Raw genomic sequence first — 20,786 nt, forward strand, 5'->3', positions numbered from 1 at the left:
GGAGGAGCAGGTCAGTCGAAATTAATTAAAAGAGTTACTTAAGCATAAAAGTGAAATTTACCAAGCAATTTCCCACTTCGTGGTGGAAGCCTCATCCTGGGCCATGTCTCCTGAACAAGTGGCTTTATTCTGTGATTTAGCAGTAGGGTGTTTCATAGCTCATCCCGTCTGCATTCATTTTCACACCGACTGAACAAATGCAATTAGCTTGCAGTGAGCCAAGTAATGGTTTTCTTCAAGGACTGAGAACACTTTCTTGGACGCTAATGTGTACAAACGTCTGCCCGCAGCTTCCTCCACCTGGGCTCCCAATAGAGCAGCCGAATGTCTCTCCCACTGGACCAACACAGAAGTTGTGTTTTCAAGGAAACAATGCTATGGGACGGGAGAGCCAGTGGAGATTAAGGGGTGATGGGCCTCTCTGTCATTCCTAGGCTGTGGTCCTGACCTGGAAAGAAAAGGAACTAACACTGCTGAGTGCTGAGCCCTGCACTGACCTGAGACCATACAATAGGTGAGCGCTCGGGAAGCTATGAGATCACTAGAGGTCACCATCGGATCATTCCGCATCACAGTGAATTTATCGGCACTGTATCTGTGGCAAGTCCTTGGAACATTTACCACAGAGCACTTCCAAGTCGGAGTGGTCTCCAAGGGTTCTGTGAAAAAAGAAAGTGTGGTGCAGCGTGAGACCCTGCTTTGTTAAGCAAAGGGTAACAGTTCCCAAAACGTAGCGCATTATGAATGGCTTGGTGTTTGTCTGTTTTTGTTTCGTTTTGTTTTTGTCTCTTAAACCATTTATTTCCCCCGACCGGAAATTGAGCATCATTCTGGGTGCAGCGAGGCTGGAAGAACAGCGGTGCAGAAGAGAGGCCAGGACTCAAGCAAAGCTGGAACCGCTCAGCCCACGATGGCTGCGTTCACGTCGTAACAGTTGATGTAGACCCGGTGCGGGCTGATGTGCAGGTGACCGGATAGGTGGCCGCACAGCAGCTTGCTGTAGTTGCAGTTCTGGGCGCCACCTGTTGCGGATGCTGTGCAGGCCGCAGGGGTCCTTCGTGCCGCTGAAAGTCGTGCGCGCTGGTCCGAGACCGCGTGCGCTGTGATGTGCTGTGCCTGCTTGTTCAGGGCCTGCACCAGCTGCTGGGTGAGCTCAGAGAGAAACCCCTCTGGCACGGAGGCCACTGGTGTTCGGGACGAAGATAGGCATGGTGGCAGAGAGACTGCGAGCGAGCACTGGAGGGCAGGAACGGATGTTTTAAACCTCTGTTCAATCGCCAAGAAGGAAACCGTATTATTAGCATAAAACAGGAGCAGAACTAGAAATTATCGAGATAAGTGAAAAAAAAACTCTAGAATAAAGGGGAAGTGAAGAAATTTTTTAAAAAAGGAAGGAAAAAGGAAAAAGAGAATCTAAAATAATTTCATTTCTATCTTTTTTGAACCTTAGACAGGAAGTTGACGTCTCCTGGAAAGGATCTTGCATACAGATGTCAAAGGGTTCCTAATTATCACACCGAACCGTGTCGGTTTTTAGGGTATTAAAAACTTGATCAGAAAAGTAAGCCATAACTCTTGAAAGGCTCTTGTAGGAGTATCACAGCAGAGACACTGAGACAGGGAAGCAATCAGCAAAAAGATAGCACTCCCGGAACCACCAGCCTCCCTCAGCAGCAGCTCGGGTGTTGCGTCTCAGGGTGCCTGGTATAAGCTCTTAATGTTTATGTAATGAATGAAAGGGGATGGTGGCTGGACAGATGAATGAATGGATGGATGGATGGATGGATGAAGGAATGAATGACTCATTTACTCATACCATACAGTGAGAAGCTAACCTACTTAGTTAAGTAAAGGATAACATTCTTAAACCATAGAGTATTAAATAATAGCTGTTTAAAAATGGTGATGTGAGTCAGAATAGAAGTAAACACCTTTAATCCCAGCACACAAGAGGCAGAGAGAGGCAGGAGGATCACGAGTTCAAAGCCAATCTGGTCTACATAGAAAAACCCTATTGAAGAAGAGGGAGAGGAGGGGAAGAAGAAGGAGGAAAAGAAGAAGAAACAGTGTAGGAGGAAGACTGAATTGGGAACAAACTGGCTAAAATGAAACTCATCTGTTTCTGGGAGGGTCACAGGTGGGATATGTCTGTGGCTTGAGAGAGCCTGGATGTTCACATAGACCATGAAACCAAGCAGAACTGGAAGGAACTTCCTAACAGAGATTTTACAAATTATAAAAGTCAAGTCTACATATGCTCTTCTGTTACAGATTTGCAAGAGCCAAAAGAAACCCACAAGGCCTCACAGAGCTAGGTCGCTTCACCATTCAATTCTTGGAGAGTGAGCAGCCAGCGGCAAGATAATGACCAAGGTCGGCCTCAAGCCCACGAGTCCTGAATCAGTACCCACAATCCTGTTTGAGGTATTTTCCAGGACACCTGCAGAAAGGCCAGGGGCCTCACTGTCATGTCTGAGTCCTGAGAAGAACTCAAACAGTGGCCACAGGGAAACAGCCCAGTCTTTAGACCCCATGCTCTCTGTCGGTCATGCCACGTCTCCACATCAAGATGTGGTGTAGCGATCGCCTATCTCGCCGGCAAGGAAGACACGCCACAACAGGATCCTTCTACAGGCGTTTATTGTGGGCTTGATTGCAGTAGCGAAAGACCCCGAGCCCAGAAACCAGCCCTCCTTATATATGCTTAGGAGGACTGTGCCACCACCTGATTGGTGCATTCTGTGCGCCCTAATTAGCATACTCAGAGTCACCATGATTCAGCAAAAACAGGCAGGTGTGCATGCGCACTTAGGTTGTTTATCTCAAAACTGGCCACCCTCCCTTTGGGCTGGGCGCCATCTTGTAATGGCGAATACAGTGGCTTCCCACAATGTGGGATGTAGATTATGACCTTAAGGAGCAGAAATGGAGTACCTGAAGCTCTGAGTGAGGGAGAGGGAGGTGCCCAGCGCATCTCCTCTTCCTGACTAAGGCTTTGCTGGCCAGAACTGCCAGGCTGGTCTGTGCCTTGCCGCAGGTGTTGCAGGCAGCTCTGTCACCAAAGCCAGGATTGCTGAATCCTTATTCCTACCAACGAGGCGAGAAATAGAAAGTGCACAGCTGGATTTCCGATCGCAGGTGGGGTTTGCAAGGCTTAGGGGCATGCGGGGAGTTGTCTTTTACTGAGCTACGTGAGCCGTTGAGCTGGAAGTCAAAATCCATAAGATCAAAAAGGAAATCTCATGGGTTTGGGGGGTTTTTTTGTTTGTTGTTTTCCTGCTTCCACTTCTCGGTTGGGAAGATTCTTGGAAAAAAAAAAAGAAGTGGCGATTTTGTTTGAGGTAATTAAATGAGACAAGCAAGAATCCCCCCAAAGTGAAAATCGTTGAATATAAACAATTTCAATACAACCCCTGTCTTCTCTTTACAGGCAGACTATAAATTTTCTGAGACTGGAGGGATGCTTGTCCACTTTCTTTATTGTCCAAGGTACAACTTACAGTGTACACACACACACACACACACACACACACACACAGGGCAGGGATGAATATTTACTTTTGGAGTAAGTGACAATAAAAACCCACAGCTCAGACACAATCTCACTCTTCACCAAAAGGAGGGTGGGCCTAAAACAGACATAAGTAGTAGACAGAGTTAAGTACATAATGCGTCAGGAAAGAAATGCTTGCAGCACACAGGGCACAGACTCCAGATAAGAACTGGGTTCGAGTCCCGGCTCCGTCAACTTCAGAACGTTATTTCATTTCCACGAATCCAGGCTAATGACTCTGGGAATTCTCGTGCTCCGGTTCTAAGACCCTCCCCCACTGGCTTCATATCTTCTGGCAAGTGAAAGCCAAAGTTAAACCAGGAAGCAACAGGGGCTCGGGTCTGTGACCTCAGTACGAAGGAGACTTAGCATGTGAGCTCAAGGCCCACCTGGATTACAAAATAGATGAGCTCTTGGCCAACAAAAGAAAACAAGAACTTACAAGTTTTCATGTGATCCACCACTTAACTTTCCTGAGTCTGCCGTGTCCGGTCCCCGTGGATGTCACATCTCTTTGGTTCACTGACTGGCTTGTTTCTTGTTTCTTAGTCTCTACCGACCTCATCACCACCACAGTCCAACAGACTGAGAAGCTAGAAAGCAGATGTGAGATACAGATGTGAAAGGGAGTTAATGCCCCACGAGGTGACCTTCACCAACAGAAAGAGAAGAAGCCAGGCGGATAAGATTCTGTTCTTCTGTTTACACACCAAGACACAGCTCTCCTGAGCAGCCCACAGTGCCCTGGCATGGCAGTGAGAAAGCAACCTGCCGCACTGTTGGCAACTAGTGACCTCTGTCTCTGTCTCCGTCCCCCTCCCCCCGACCCCTCTCCCTCACAGCCTGGTCTTGTGCCTGCACAAGTCTTACCTCAGCCATCTTCAGTGTATATTTGATCCTCTATATCCTGCGGATCTGCTGTTGTCTTCTCTCTTCCTTCTAGAAGACAAAAGGACAAAGGCAGGTCGAATGGCACCGGGCTTTCAGTGCTTGTTGCACGCATTGTATCTCCCACTAAATGACTGTTCCCCCAAACATTCCCCCAATTTCTGTGAAATTCGGGATAAGCTATAGCACATATTACATCACACACACACACACACACACACACACACACACACACACACGAATCCTTTCTCCAGGAGTAAAATAAAGAATGTGTATTAAGAAATATCGTCATGTACATTTAGGATAAGCCTTCAATCCAAATGTCTCGTCCTGTCCTTAATTGCATTTTTACCAATGTAAAATACAAACATGACCAAAAAGGGGAGTGAAGACCAGCATGATCCCTTAGTCCCAGCACTTAGGAGGCTCACAGACAGGAAGGTGGAGTACAGGAAGCCCCTGGTGACACAGAGACACTGTGGAAAGAGAAGGAACAGAAGACAAAACCAAGGAAGAGAGAAGAACCTCGGGGAGCTGTAAGGGGTAGAGTTGGGAGGATCCAGGAGAAAAGGAGCATTCCTGAAGACCTTGGCAACTATATAAAGAAAGAGAAGCAAAGGGAAAGAGAGCAGGAACAGAGACAGACACAGAGACCAAGAGAGGAGGGAAGAGACAGAGACAGAGAGATTTATACAATGCTATTTCAACTCCACAAACTTAATACTGTAATTTACACACTTGAAATTTGCTTTTCTTCTTAAGAATTATTTTTCCCCATAGTTTCCTGAAGAGTTCAGTGACTGCCCTTCTCTCTGAGAGACACACTTTCTCAGAGAATCGGGTTCCAAACACACAGTTAGTAATATAAGTGAGTTAAAAATATATAACAAGTAAAAAATAATAACATATAATATATTAATTAACTTATTATTGCTAATAAAGTTTTTAATATCCATAAGGTTTTTTTCCTTGGTAATTGCGTTTCCAGAAAATTTGATTGTAATCAGTGAAAGGATTCTCCAAAAAATTTTTGTGAGACTGAAATACTTAAAAACAGTCGTTGTATACTAAAACTGAAAAATAATAAAAATGTGTAACAGAAGACAGTATTTTTGTTATTTTGCTAGCTTAAGTTTCATTTATATTTTTCTGGGTTTGTTGTTGTTGTTTAAACAAGATCTTTTGTGTAACCCAGGCCCTCAACTGCTTGATCCTCCTGCCTCAGCCTCCATGGTGCTACGTGCCTACAAAGACCACACTTACAACAGTACAAACAAAGCATCTAACTTGCACTAAGGAGGAGGAGCCTACAGGAAGCAAACAAGTAAACATCCTAAAACCCGCAAAAGTACACGAGCAAATGCAAAGGTGCCCTGGGTTCTTCCATAGGAACACCGCAAAAATTAAAAAACAATCATTCTCAGTTAATATGTCAGTCTGATGTGACACATACCTTAAGTCACAAGGGATCCTGTATACACAGGTGCAGTCGGTTTGAGCTCACCAATAGTAAACGTACGTCACGTACGTCACGTTCGTCACGTACATCACGTGTTGGTGCCTCGTTACAGAACAGTATCCCAGCTCTGAGTTCTCTGCTTCCCTCTTCTGTGTCTCCATTGCCCATCCTGTCTGGTGCATGAATCTGAATCCATGCTAGCTTGAATATCGTCTTGTGAGTATGTCTGTCCTTGTATCTATGTCTGTTATCTGTCCCTGGGTGTCCCTAACAAAGGGATTTTCCTCTCTCATTTGTTGAGCAGCAGAGAAAACATCTCATGGGGAAGAAAGGGGGGATATTTCACAGAAATCTTAACAGTTTTATGAGAACTGACGTCTCTGACCCCAAATGACCCAGATCTCTCTCTCTCTCTCTCTCTCTCTCTCTCTCTCTCTCTCTCTCTCTCTCTCTCTCTCTCCACACACACACACACACAATCTATTAAACAGTATGAGTGTTGCTTTCTGTATTTATGAGGAATATTTATTTTATAAGGCCAGCAAATGATTATCATAGCATACATACATGCACACATACTCTTGGATCCGCAGCATGGAGGAACACATAACTTAAGATTACATCTATTCAGATCCAAGGCAAGTAAGGATGATTATATCATTGTTCCCTTAAAGGCAGGTTAAGCAAACAGGCTGAGTGCACAGTAGGACAGCAGTCTTAAGTCTTAAGAGACCTCAAACTGTGTTGTTAACTCTGGCTGTGAGGTCCTAAGAAAGTTCCAGTCTCTTAGACTATATGTAGAAGATATTTTTGAAAAAAAAAAATGCAACACCACAGGTAAGGGAGTCTGATTCTACAGTTCATCTGAAATGACAAGCAAACCTGGCATCAAGAAAGAAGAGCAATAGGAAGACCTGAGGGTAGCCAGACAGCTCAGGTCCTAAAGCACAGCACAAAGCTTCTGTCCCCAAAACAGACAGAGACTCAGCATGGAAGAGACAATCCACAGACAGATTCACATGACTGAAAACTTATCACACAATAAAATAAAATGATACCTCACTGGGCCATCAGAGACTATCTTTGTCACAGATGACATGGGGGTGGGGGGGGAACTGAATCTTTATTTATATTGTACATCAGGACAAATGTCCAATGATAGGTATTTAAATATAAAAAAAAAACATATAGTAAAAGAAAACGTGGATAGATTTCTCTTTAGCTTGAGGTTAAAGACTATTTCCCTGATTGGGATCTGGAATCTAGAGGAGAAGAAGGACATGTCTGCAGGGGGAGGAAGTCCCTGCTCCTTCTTGAGAATCAGAGTATTAATTCTGCAAGCCCAGCTTGCTCCAGGGAAGCCACACCCTCAAGAGTACTTGTACAACACAAATTGGAGATTAAAGGTAAAAAGAGGCTACAGAGTTGGGTGGGAAAGAACGGGGGGGGGGGAGGGAGGAGATAAGGGAGAGTGTACATGATCAAAGCACACTGTACAAAAATCTCAAAAAAATGATTAAAACTCATGCAAAATTAATTTATTTAATTATCTTTAAAAAACTTTTTTTGTTTCACTCATATTTGACAGTTACATTGTGATCATATTCCCCTAACATTGTTCTTTCTTTCTGGTTAAATAGAAAACATGTGAATAAAATAAAAATGACACTTAATATACTAAGAAAAATACAAAAACCAGTTGTCTTAGTCAGAGTTTCTATTCCTGCACAAAATATGACCAAGAAGCAAATTGGAGAGGAAAGGGTTTATCCAGCTTACACTTCCATATCGTTGTTTATCACCAAAGGAAGTCAGGACTGGAACTCAAGCAGGTCAGGAAGCAGGAGTTGATGCAGAGGCCATGGAGGGGTGTTACTTACTGCCTTTCTTCCCCTGGCTTGCTCAGCCTGCTTTCTTATAGAACCCAGGTCTACCAGCCCAGGGATGGCACCACCTACAATGGGCTGGGCCCTCCCCCCTTGATCACTAGTTGAGAAAATGCCTTACAGCTGGATCTCATGGAGGCATTTCCTCAACTGAGATCTTTTCTCTATGATAACTCCAGCTTGTGTCAGGTTGACACAAAACCAGCCAGTACACCAATAAACTTAATTTGTAAGGATGTTCTAATAAAGAAAGAGAAGACCAGTGGCAGTCATCAACAATACAAATATCAGCAGAATATTTGAGGAGAAATGAATGCAGCCGACTCACTGACAGACAAGATACTCCGCTTTGCTTATAATAAGACAAATGCCAATTAAAATCGTCTCAAGATTCCACTGAATGGAAATGCATCAGATGTTGAATGCATAAGCTTATAACAACACAGTCAGATGAGAGAAGAAAAGCTTCCTCAGTCACCTGTGTTCGATGCTTGAGAGCTGGTTCGTTGCAGTAAACATCAGCAAACAGAGAGGAAAAACTCACCCAGAACTCTGACTTTATTAGGTACGCTCAGAGATGTGATCAAGGGAACCTTCTCCTGCTTATGGATAAAGATAAACATCACCCCTTTGCAATCTCTAATGAAACCCAAATTGACAAGGTAAGAACCTTTAGCCGACTATCAGGGTCTTGAACCCCAATGGGCTACTGACAAGAATTTGAAAATAAGAATTCCAAGGCCTATTCATTGCAGGATCTTTGGTTTGATTCACAAAGCTTATAACAATCCAATTGCCTGTCAATCATATTCTCAGAAAATCATCTGGGTATCACAGAACCACGTGTTACTAAGGTACTATACAGCTGTGCAGAAGGATGAGTGTATTTGCATCATGGGATGATATCTGTGATCAGGTACAAACAGGAATGATGGAGAGATGTGAATAGAGTAGGCCAAGGAAGAGGGGGACATGAGGAAGGATATATGGACAATCCACTTAAATTCTTTCAAACACAAAAATATAAACCTCTGCAAAGAGTCACCTATAGACAAAAGCAGCAGAATAGAATGGGTAACAGAACTGAAGGGATAGAGGGAAGATCCAAGGTCTGTGGAGATGGTTCAGTCAGTACACTACTTGCTGCACAGTTGTGGGTGGAGGTGGGGAAGCTGGCCACAGCAGTGCTCACTTGAAGCACTGGACTGGCAGAGTCAGGAGGGTCCTTGTGGCTGCAGGGTCAACCCGGCTTGCATTATACCCAAGCTTCAAGGTTAGATGAGAGACCCTGCCTCAAAAAATCCAGTGGAGAACGATGGACAAAGGCAGCCAATGTTGACCTCTGTCCTCCACATGCATGGGCACATATATGACCATCTACCCACGCATAAATGCACAAAGAAATAGAAGGCAGACTTACTTAAATCTTATTTTGTACATTTAACTTTAGGACATAGCCTAAAACAAAATTAATTTACAAATAAATAATCCTTAGGAATCCAAAGGTGAGAGAACCAAGGAGAACTCAATAGCATTCAGTCAGCAGTAGAGCACACAGGGGAACTCTCTGAGGCTGCTGAAATTCCCATCTGCACATCTCTAGCAGCAAATTCATCATGGTAAAATACTAACAGACCGTAACCTGTTTTCAGCCACTAATTGCTCAAGTGTTGCTGTTCTGAAGACTGTGTGCACACTCTGCACCATATACTCATTCTTTCCCATTTATCTCCAGCTGGACTTTCCATCCCATGAGGCCACATCCATCCTGGGCAGCCTCCTTCTGCAACACACAACCCACACACACAATAGAATGTATTTGCTGTAGTCGGAGCAAATGGTCATTCTCCCTCTAGCCCAACAAGTCTTAGTGTGTTGGAATCCCAAACCTCAGGATTTCAAACTATGACTTTATTTAAAGACACTGTAATAAATTATATTAAAGCTTTGTTTAATAGGTATGTAGGAACATAAATGGGTTTCTTATTTGAACTGGGATCACATGTCTAAGATATATAACTATAGATATATATATAGACATATAGATATAGATAGATATATGTTTGCATGTATATGCATGCACATATATGCACATAATATTCAACATCTTAGTCCCAAGCACTTGAGGTAGTGGTGGAAAAACACAGCAAGAATGCCCTACTGTTCCCTTTTCTGACTCATGTTCTTTCTGTCCCAGGGGGAAATTACCCCACTCCTGGCATCAGTGCCAGTGACCAGTGGCCAGCATGGATGGGTTGTGTGGTCTGATTCATGCTGCAGAATCACTCTGAGATCTGGCAGTAGCTGATCGAACAGCTTTGTGTACTTTTCCACGCCTGCTCCATCTTCCCTTCTCTTGGGGGCCTTTCCTTGCTGCTTATATTCATGGGAACCAAGTTCAAAGCAGCTGGCCCGTGAGGTCAGGCCTTTTAGTGCCCACAGCCACTTCCCAGCCTGGAGGAGTCTGCCTGGTCCTGCTGTTATACAACACCCATCTCCAAGACTCTAGCTTGCCATTCTCCATTCCAGCTGCCCCTCCCTCAGCAGTTCTTCCTCTTCTGTGACAGGCCAGGGGAGACAGGCAGGGGGTTTAACGTTCACTGGTGAAGGGAGCTTTGGAGATGGCTCAGACAATGGAGCTCTTGCTTTGCAAATACAGAGACGCACAGCTCAATCCTGGATCTCAAATGAAAGCTGTGTGTACTTGTGATAGCAGTGTTTGAGAAGCCACCTCCAATGGCACTCTAGGGCTTGGTGCTCAGCTGCCTAGACTGCAAGGCAAACTCCAGGCCAATGAAACACCCCCTGCCCAGGTACAGAAAAGAAAATCAGAGGTGTATGTTACCTGAGGAATGCCCACCAAGATTCTCCTTTGGCTTCTGCATACATGCGCACACGTATGTACACACAGAGATGTATATAAAATGAAAGGCTTCCTATGGCAGAAAATCCATCTCCCTACCAGATTCCACAAACTCACAGCATTTCTTCATGAAGAAGTGAGAAAGAGGCTGCTGTCCTGATTTTGAAGGCGTCGGAGAGAAAGCATTTGCACTGTTTTTTCTCATGTGTTGGCTGTTAAGTTTTCACCCTAGGGAAACAGTTCAGCAAACAAACAGTCCAATCCACAACTGCTCTGCCTTTGATTGGGTCCAGCAGGTCTGGGCAGTGTGTAAATCGGCACAGTTAACTTGTTTTTCCGGGCTTGTGTTAGCCCTCAGGGTAAGCTTCTTGCCTTGCCCATTGCTGGTGCTCAACCTCCACTAGGACATCTCATTACAAGTCTCAGAGGAAAAGCACTTCAGAACTACTACTCCAGCCAGCTTTCCAAGCGAGGGCTCTGTTGAGTGGTCTCTGGACATCAACCGTTTTCCTTCCAGGACAGTCATTCGAAAACCGGTGTTAAGCCGCTGTAGATACCGTTAGGCGTGTTGCATTCAGGGAGGATGTGACTTCCTTCTTCTCTCCGGAGCTGCTTCCTCCCAGTCTCTCACTTTCCCCTGGGACGTCCTACACTCAGTATCATTTTAATTAATGCTTACTACTTCTGTCTTCATTTCTGGCCTGATTTTTTAACCTGTATTCCAGGTTCATTTCACATGCCTGTCATTTCTTCCACTGCATTTGTGAAAATATGCCGTTTTACGCAGACCAGAAAATGGAGGGGGGGGGCACTTGACCTTAAGAACAGCAGTAAAGAGGAAGGTGATTGGGTATATTGAAAAGATAGGCGGGTCTCAATCCTCAGATTAGAAGCCATCATGGAATTTTACTGGGGGATGTAGGGAAGGCTCTAAATGGCACCAGAGGAAGCCTGAAGGATTGATGTGTTCAACAGATACAGAAGGGAGAGCTGGGAAATGAAAGGGAAAAAAAAACTGTTCACTGTGAAGAAAATACATTACCAAAGGGTGCAGAACCAAGTCCACTGATCAGAAACCAGCCAGCAGGATCATAAGCAGGACACACAGAGAACAGAAAGGACAGGTTAGGATCAGAGCTGTAGGGTCCTGAGAGTTCGGGGAGCATTCAGCCTCACTGTAAAGAACTCTGAAGCTGTTAAAATCCCTTGGACACAGGAATAAAGTGTGAACCTGCTTAGCTGCTTTAACAAATCAGCACAGGCTGGGAGACTTGCACCACAGATGCCTGGTCTTCTTCATCCTGGTGAAGCTTGAATAGCAAGGTGTCAGGACATCTGTCTGCTTCTGAAGCCTCCTGCCTTGTTGTCCGACCAGCCATCTTTTCCACGGGTGTACACTTGGTCAGCCTACGTGTACTTGTGATGTAAACTCTTCTATATGGGTCCTGATGGAACTGGACTTGAGAACACCCGGCGCCTCAACAGACTTCACCCCATCTTCAGATAGAGTCCTGCTCTGAGGGTCTGGATTAGAACTTCAAAGCTTTTCCCATTCTGTGATGATTTTCATTAAACCGTTGAATTAACCAACTCTGGTCTTGACTGGGCTCCGGACATTTCTGTAAAGGATAACCAGTAGCCTCTGCTCTGCCTCCTCCTTGGCTCATTTCTCTGCTTTCTTTGCCCCGACTGGGGGTAGATTCCAGAGAATTCCTGTGCAGAACCCTGAGATTTGGTACTCTTCCCAGGAGAACATGTTATGTCCTCAGCATCCTCTTGGAAGTGTTAGCCATTGCATACAATGACCTGTATTTGCAGCGACAGGGCAGGAAGGGAGGGTCTGTTAACTGAAGACTGTTGACTTTCTTACAAAGCTCCGTCGGGTTTGTTTTGGCTTCAGTTATTGCCCTCCAGAGAAACAAGAAACAAGCCCAAACCCCTGAGTCACTCTGACTCACTCCTTACATGACCTAGAGTCAACTTTGCTGTTACTAAGACTGAATCTTTCACCCCAAGGCCTTCCAGAATCTATCATCATTTGAGCATGCATGCATGACATTTACCTGTGCATGCTGGCTTGCGTGCCTGTTTCTGCCTATGTGGATCACTCTTTCCTGTGAGAATATGTGTGGTTTCCCCTCAATAATAGATCCTTGCTTTCCTAGTTCTAGGGGCACTGCATTGAGAATAGTCATTCTAGCTCCAAGTAATAATCTGTGCCCCATGCCCACTCCCCTATGCTGTAGGCTGTGCCCTTGGATACAGAAGAACTTGAACAAGCCAGTTCAACTTATCCATACGACTGATAAAATCCAAACTGCCTGCACAGACAGTGCTCATCTCCCTAAAGACATCTCAAACAAGCATGTGGTAAATCAGCAAACGTGTTCGGATGTTGGATGCTCCCATCATGGAGCTTTTAAGTTGAACCTAGTAAAAGGTACTTGACTCATTACAGGCATATGCATGCTCAACATAGTTCACACACATTCCAACACATATTCCTTCTCTCCTTGATGTCTTGATGTATGACTGTCTACTCTGATACACATTCCTGCTACAGTGCACCAAATTCCCCAGACTCCTCAAACCCACTGGACCTGAGACCTTGGTTTTAGCCTCTAGAAAGATGAACCAAAATAAATCTCTCCTTACTTCATTAACAACAAAAACAACAAGCCAACCGTGTCTACTAATGGCCAGAACATTTACGGCCTTGTGTTTAATTTAATTGTGTTAGAAATCCATCTTCCAATCTCATTTTCAAAGGGAAATTTTTTAAGAGGGGAGAAATAAGGCTGGGGTTGGGGAGAGAAATCCAGAATTATCCATTGTCTGTCAATCTAATTCAATTCCATTCCATACCATATTTTCTTTCCTGCTCAGCATTTTGAAGATTTCCTGGGATGTTTGTGAGGGAGAAATTGATGCTTGTTCCTGCTTAAAAGAGAAAGGTTGGGACCAAATGTTCTAGCCTCGCAGTTTGATTTCGTTGGCGTGCAAATTTAATACAGTTCTAAGAATCCGGTATATTCTATTATATCTCTTTGTACTTGTTCCTTCTCTAGCTTTATATGGCAAAGGGGTGCAGAAACCATGCCTAGGTAGTAGTTGTGAAACCGACAAATGCCTGTGCTCAGCAGACAGTAAGCTCTGAGGGAAATCAAGAAGAGAGTCATGGGGGGTGAGGGCACAGTAAGGGGTGAAACTAAGATTTATTTAGTATGCTGACTAAACAACAGAAAAAAAAACCTTAACTATATTTACAAACTGCTTACTGTTCTTCAGGAGTATCAATTAGTTATTCATAATTAACCAGATGCCTCCAAATTCTGTGCCGGACTTCAGCTGGGGCAAGTTGGCTCCACCACACATGGCTTTCCATCATCTAATGAGCTGGCTTGGTCTTGTTGTCATGGCAAATCCAAGGAGAATGAGTGTGCATGGATTATTTGTCAGAACTCTGTAGACCCAGGCTTAAGTCTACTATACCGCCATATTTGTTGCCTTATTGGATCCAGTGCAAGTCATGAACTGGGAGATAAATAGATGTGTGTGTGTGTGTGTGTGTGTGTGTGTGTGTGTGTGTGTGTGTGTGTGTATATATACCCAGGGGTCAAGAAATGGAACCCACCTTTTGATAGGAAGACCTTCAAAACCCCCATAATGAGGGGTTGGAGAAGAAGAGGTGAGAATGGGGTATTAATGGGCATATGCTGAATTTGAGAGCCAGTGGAACACTGTGTAAGATAAGTGTGGTCTTTCCTACTCTATACAAAAGAATCACAATAACTTCAGTCTTAGTTAGGGTTTACTGCTGCAAACAGACACCATGACCAAGGCAAGTCTTATAAGGACAACATTTAATTGGGGCTGGCTTACAGGTACAGAGGTTCAGTCCATTATCATCAAGGTGGGAACATGGCAGCGTCCAGGCAGGCATGGTGCAGGAGGAGCTGAGAGCTCTACATCATCTGAATGCAGCTAGTGGAAGACTCACTTCCAGGCAGCTAAGATTAGGATCTTAAGACCACACCCACAGTGACACACCTACTCCAACAAGGCCACACCACCCAACAGTGTTACTCCCTGGGCTAAGCATATATAAACAGTCACAATTTTTGTGACTGTTAATGCGCACCTAGGAAGACTGCGTGAAAATGCCAGTAAACACATTCTTGATTAGGAGGCCATGGACAGGAGACAGCTGGAGAAATGACTCAGTATTTAAAAAGACTTGTTCTCTTACAAAGGACCCAATTCTGTTTACAGCACCCACTTTAAGTGACTCACGATTGCCTACAACGCCAGTTTCAGGCATCAGTGATCTCCATGAGCACCAGACATATTCTGAGCGCCCATGCATGCACACAGGTGAAAACACTAATACATATTTATAAAAATTAAAACTTAATTTTGTGTAAGAGAATGCAGTGACTTTATACCTGAAAATAAAGGTATAGACCAGACTAAGGAAGGTATTGTAAGTTGAGGTCATGGCTATCATTGACACTGGGCGACTTCAGCCAGCTGCCCAGATTCAGAAGTGGTGCATGTGAACTATGTGATTGGTGATGCATGGCGGTGCATGGCGGGGTGCATGGTGGTGCTTGGTGGTGCATGGTGGGGTGCATGGCGGTGCATGGCAGTGTTTGGTAGTGCGTGATGGTGCATGGCGGGGTGCATGGTGGTGCATGACGGTGCATGGTGATGCATGGTGGTGCATGGAGGTGCATGGTGGTACATGGTGGTGCATGGTGGTACATGGTGGTGCATGATGCTGTATGGCATTGCATGGTGCTGCATGGAAGTGCATGGTGCTGCATGGAGGTGCATGGTGGTACATGATGGTGCATGGTGGTGCATGGTGGTGCATGATGGTATATGGCACTGCATGGTGGTGCATGGCAGTGCATGGTGGTGCATGGCAGTGCATGGTGGTGCATGGCGGTGCATGGCAGTGCATGGTGGTGCATGGTGGTGCATGGTGGTACATGATGGTATATAGCACTGCATGGTGGTGCATGGAAGTGCATGGAGGTGCATGGCAGTGCATGGTGGTGCATGGCAGTGTATGGTGGTGCATGGTGGTGCATGATGGTGTATGGCATTGCATAGTGGTACATGGCAGTGCATGGCGGTGCATGGCAGTGTATGGTGGTGCATGGCAGTGCATGGAGGTGCATGGCAGTGCATGGTGGTGCATGGCAGTGCATGGTGGTGCATGGCAGTGTATGGTGGTGCATGATGGTGTATGGCAGTGCATGGTGGTGCATGGCGGTGCATGGTGGTGCATGGTGGTGTATGATGGTGTATGGCAGTGCATGGTGGTGCATGGCAGTGCATGGCGGTGCATGGAGGTGCATGGCGGTGCATGGTGTACACAGTACTGCATGGTAGTGCAGGGTACTGTGTGAAAAGGGCCTAAAACACATTGCTGTGTTTATGGTCAGAGCACAGAAAAGTAAGATGTATTCCAAGATTTGTTGCTGAGGAATTTCCTTTAGCACATTTCTGAGAACCGTGATGGAGAGAGCACACTTAGGTTTAACTGAGATGTGTCGGAAACCCTTCTTCTACAAAAGTTAAAAAGAATCTCTTTATATTTTGTGCCACACAGAAGAGATGGTTGCTATTTCCAGCCAAGCCCCTCAGAGCTATAGAATATTTAAAGCTTTACAACCTTCTACTCAAGACCAAAATATATGATCAGAAAAAAATAGAATTTCTGAAACAGGCTGCTCTTAATATACGTATTCTTTGTGTATAATTACAAGCAGGCGATGATCTTATGCAGTGCTATATACCAGACAACCCAGGAACAGCCGCAGGTAGAAAACTGGCCATCTCCCTGCGAAGCCAACCATCTGTGTCTTTGTTTCCTGCAGTAGTTTTCTGATTAACCAAATAAGAAATGCCGTTGTGCCGACTGTCAAGAGATAGAAGGTGTAGACTTAGCAGGAAATCCTAGGGGAATGCTTTTTCACTATGAAATTCACAAGCGTGTAGCATTCAAGCATATTTGCTTTGAGTAGTCAGTAATAAAATGCCATTGCCTGCCCAGACAAACAAGAAATTGCAGCTAAAAGAAGGAAAGTAACCATGGCCTGGTCCCACCTCTAAGAAGATCCTGCTGGGAAAAGGTTGCTTCTTGCTTAATGCAGGCAGACCGATGACATTTAGTGCTATCAGTGTGTCCTTGTTGAGTCATTTGGTAGGTTTGCTGTTGCTGTTGTTGTTTCCTTTTTATTGGTTCTTTGTGAATTTCATATCATGCACCCTAATCACTCATCTCCTCCCCTTGTACCCTTGCAATGCCCCCCACAGAGAAAAAAACCTCATTGTAGAAGTTGTAGTGTGTCCCACACTGTGACCCTTTTGTCCACACTTCTGTGCTTGTGAATGTTCTTACAATGTTGGTCTGGATACAAGGCTTTTGGCTTCTGCTACTCGATTGATACTGGAACCTCACTGGGATTCCTGTCCTGGGGCTATCCCCCATCCCCCCACACACAAACCACACATACACACATACACACACACATACATGCATAGACACACACAAAGACACACACATACACACACACATACACACACACAGACACACACATACACACATACACACACATACACATACATAGACACACACATACATAGACACACACACATACACACATATACACACACATATATGTACATAGACACACACAGACACACATACACACACACACAAAGAAACACACACATACACACACAGACACACACATACACACATACACTTACATAGATACACACACACATACACGTACATAGACACACACACATACAGACACATACACACACACATATACACACACATACACGTACATAGACACACACAGACACACATACACACACACATACATATACAAAGATACACACACATACATACATGTATAGACACACACACACACATACACACACATATACACACACACATACACGTACATAGACACATACATACACACACAGACACATACACACACACACACACACACACACGCCTGTCCCAGGCAGGGTTTTTCTAGTCTCCACTTGCTCCCCATCCCGGGCACCTGTCTGGCTCCAGACTGGTGGTGACCTCGGGCTCATTTTTTTCAGGGAATGTTAGGGCATCATTCAGATGTTCACAGGTCAGACCAGAGTGTCGACACAGCCTCTCTGCTCTCTGCCACCTACTGACACACATGTGCCACAGCAGCCACACCTGCAAAGCCTCTAGGGACAGAGTTATTTGTTCTTTAGCACATTGTTTGAGCGCCTGCTTTGTACAAGGCATCTTCTCTGAACATCCTGTGAGCTGCGGCTGTGTGCAGCACCGGGCTCAACTTCAGTAGCAACAGCACTTGACATGGTGTGGGCCTCTTCCTGTAGCTCACTTCCGTGGCCAGTAGCCACATTTTGTTCCCTGATGAGGAGAACCGATGCACAGTATCCACGGAAGAATGGACTGTATCCCAGAGAAGAAGAGGAGATGGAATAAACTTGAGCTGCCCTGGCTGAGTCCGAGGCCCTTGGGAAAATCGTTCTCGAGTATGTTGAGATGCGACAAAGCTCTCAACTAAATGAAAATAAGAGACACTTTATTCTGGAGCTCAAATGTGAGTGATTACGTCCCAGGAACACCAATTTATGTAATCCCAAATATGATGCTCCCACGTGGAAAGAGCGCTCTCTCTCTCCCTCCCTCCATTCATTCCTCCCTCCCTACCCTTGCCAGACTTACTTTCCCCTAAGATGGATCAAGAGGTTGATTTAGCAGACAGACACCTCCTTGGGTATTTATGTGTCGAGCAAACGTGATAGGAATGTCTCCTTACTCAGAGAAATCAGATATTGAACATGCTAGTGCCCATCAACACAGAAGGCTCCCCAGTGACAGAGTCTACACCAACACCGTCATCCTTGCCTGGGAAGATGGGGCTTTCTGAATGCATTTGAGTTATAATAATGGTGAAAGAGATACATAAGAGGTGAATAAAAAGTAGCTTAGGGATTTGGTTTCCAGTTGAGCCGTGGCTGCTCTCTGGCTATGGGACCAGTTACTTCCCTTCTCTGAGGCTTCTTCTAAAGACTCATTGGGAATTTAAGTAGCCGTCCTCAGTGGGCCGCTGTAAGTATAAAGTGAGTATTACCTGTGAAGACTGTGGAGGTCAACCTTTTGTCCAACATTCGCCATCTAGAGTTTGAAACGTGGAGCACTAATAGCCTTAGTCACAGGAAGATGTTAGCAGTTAGACATGAAGCAGTTGTGACTTTAGGGTACTTGTAGAATTTGCTTATTTCCATGGTGTAAATATTCCCTTCATGGGCAAGTTCAAGATACCAGTGTGAGGTCACTGAAAACAGTTAAAGACTCTGGTGAGCAGCTCTTGGAAACAGCACCAGCTCAAGCAGATACCCAGGAACAGCATGGCACACATTAAAAGATGGATGTCCGAAGCCAACAGGAAACAGAGATGCCCCAACATCTCATTTGCCAGCTGCTGCTTCCTTAATCTGTTTGCCCCTGTTTATCCAGTAAACCAAGAACGGTAGGGGAATCTCTAGGAGGGAAGCTTCTCTCTGACTGCTGGCACAGTACACAGCTAACAAACACAGCGACTTTTCCTTCCAGAAACTGGCAAAATGACAAATAGCACCGAACCCAGTCTGCGAGACAGCTACTCTCAGGGGGTGTGTTTGCCTTGTTCTGGTTTTTGTTGATTGTAACTTTGAACGGTTTATAATCATACCGAGTTTAAAGGGGGGTGTGGGTAGGAAATCATGTTAGAAATGCAGCTTGCTCTAGAAGACACCAGTACGGAGAGCCTCTCCCTGGTCGCGTGTGAGGCAGTTCTGCAGACTGATGGTCACCAGAGCCCCTGGGGAATAGGCCACTGTGGACAAAAGCAACACCCACTGCCTAAGAAATTGACTAAGACCTGCAGGTAGCAGCCCTGCACTGCTATTTTGCAAAATGCTCACGAAATGACTTCTCCTCATGCCTCTGCTTCCACGGGATTGTTAGAAGCTCGGGCTATTAGGTTTTCGGGATGCAAACCTGAGAAGGCTCACAACATAAACACAGAGAGAGGAAAGCTCCGTTTCAGTCCATTTGAAAAGCTGCACACTGGAATAGAGGAATAGAAAACACACTGTATTTACCCAAAAGCAATGGAGCCTCAAACAATAAGATTGTATTCTTGAGGGAGACGAGATCCTCAGTTCTAATATAGACCTCACAACTGGTTATCTCTCTGTATCATCAGCAAAGTTCCCCCAGGTAAATGAACTGAATATACTGTGGTCACAGGAGATCCTTTACAGAAAATCAGCCAGGTCACAGACAAAGGAAAAGATTAGAAACGGAGTGTCTCACCCTGCACTGACCTCCAAGCATAAGCCGACGGCCCCAGTGATAATGATAAGAGTGTGTTGAGACAAAACAAAGCTCTCGGCTGAAAGAAGAGAAGCTTTATTCTAGAGCTGAAATGTGAAGGTCTATGCCCCAGGAACATCAGTTCAGGTAATCCCAAATATGATGCTTCTCCGTGGAAGGTGCTCCATGACTTTTTCATGGTAACAAAACAAAGGAAGTTGTAAATTGAGGCATTTGTTTAAACTAAGAGAGAAAGAGAGAGAGGAGGGGGCAAGTAGCCCCCTTTTTAGTGAGTCAGGCGCACCCGGCTATTGCCAGGTAACTCTGGGGCAGAGCCTAGACCAAATGCCAATAAGCCGGAGCCTGGAGGCATACACTGAAAACTTGGCTTACTCAGTTCTCTTTCTAACAGAACTCAGGACCAACACTCAGGGGTGGCCTGGCCCACAGTGAGTTCAGCCTTTCCACATTGATTATGAACTTAAAAAAAAAAAAAAAAATGCATCACAATCTTGTCTTCAGGCCAATCTAGTGGGTATTTCCTCGGTTGGGGTTTCTTCTTTCTAAATAACTTCAGTTTGGGTCAGGTTGACATAAAACACAGTTTTCAGCGATGTTTAAATAAAAACAATAGCAAAAAAGGGGGGAGGAAGAACAGAAATGAAGACTGGAAGGGAGGGGGGACAGGAAACCAAGGCCACCCTGGACCTCTGGACTGCCGCCTCATGGCTCTGTCT

General features: G+C 45.0%; 1 protein-coding gene across 1 annotated transcript; it reads right to left on the reverse strand.

Moving 5' to 3' along the window:
- Window positions 1-900: 900 nt before the first annotated feature.
- Window positions 901-5,989, reverse strand: LOC308433793 (macrophage migration inhibitory factor-like; the record flags this gene model as incomplete). Its single annotated transcript, XM_080933886.1, has 3 exons — window positions 901-1,184; window positions 3,559-3,629; window positions 5,946-5,989. 3 exons carry the CDS (start codon window positions 5,987-5,989, stop codon window positions 901-903), a joined length of 399 nt encoding a protein of 132 aa, XP_080790012.1.
- Between the last annotated feature and the right edge of the window lie 14,797 nt (window positions 5,990-20,786).

Source organism: Micromys minutus (assembly GCF_963924665.1).
Source record: "Micromys minutus genome assembly, chromosome: 20".
Taxonomy (NCBI): Eukaryota; Metazoa; Chordata; class Mammalia; order Rodentia; family Muridae; genus Micromys; species Micromys minutus.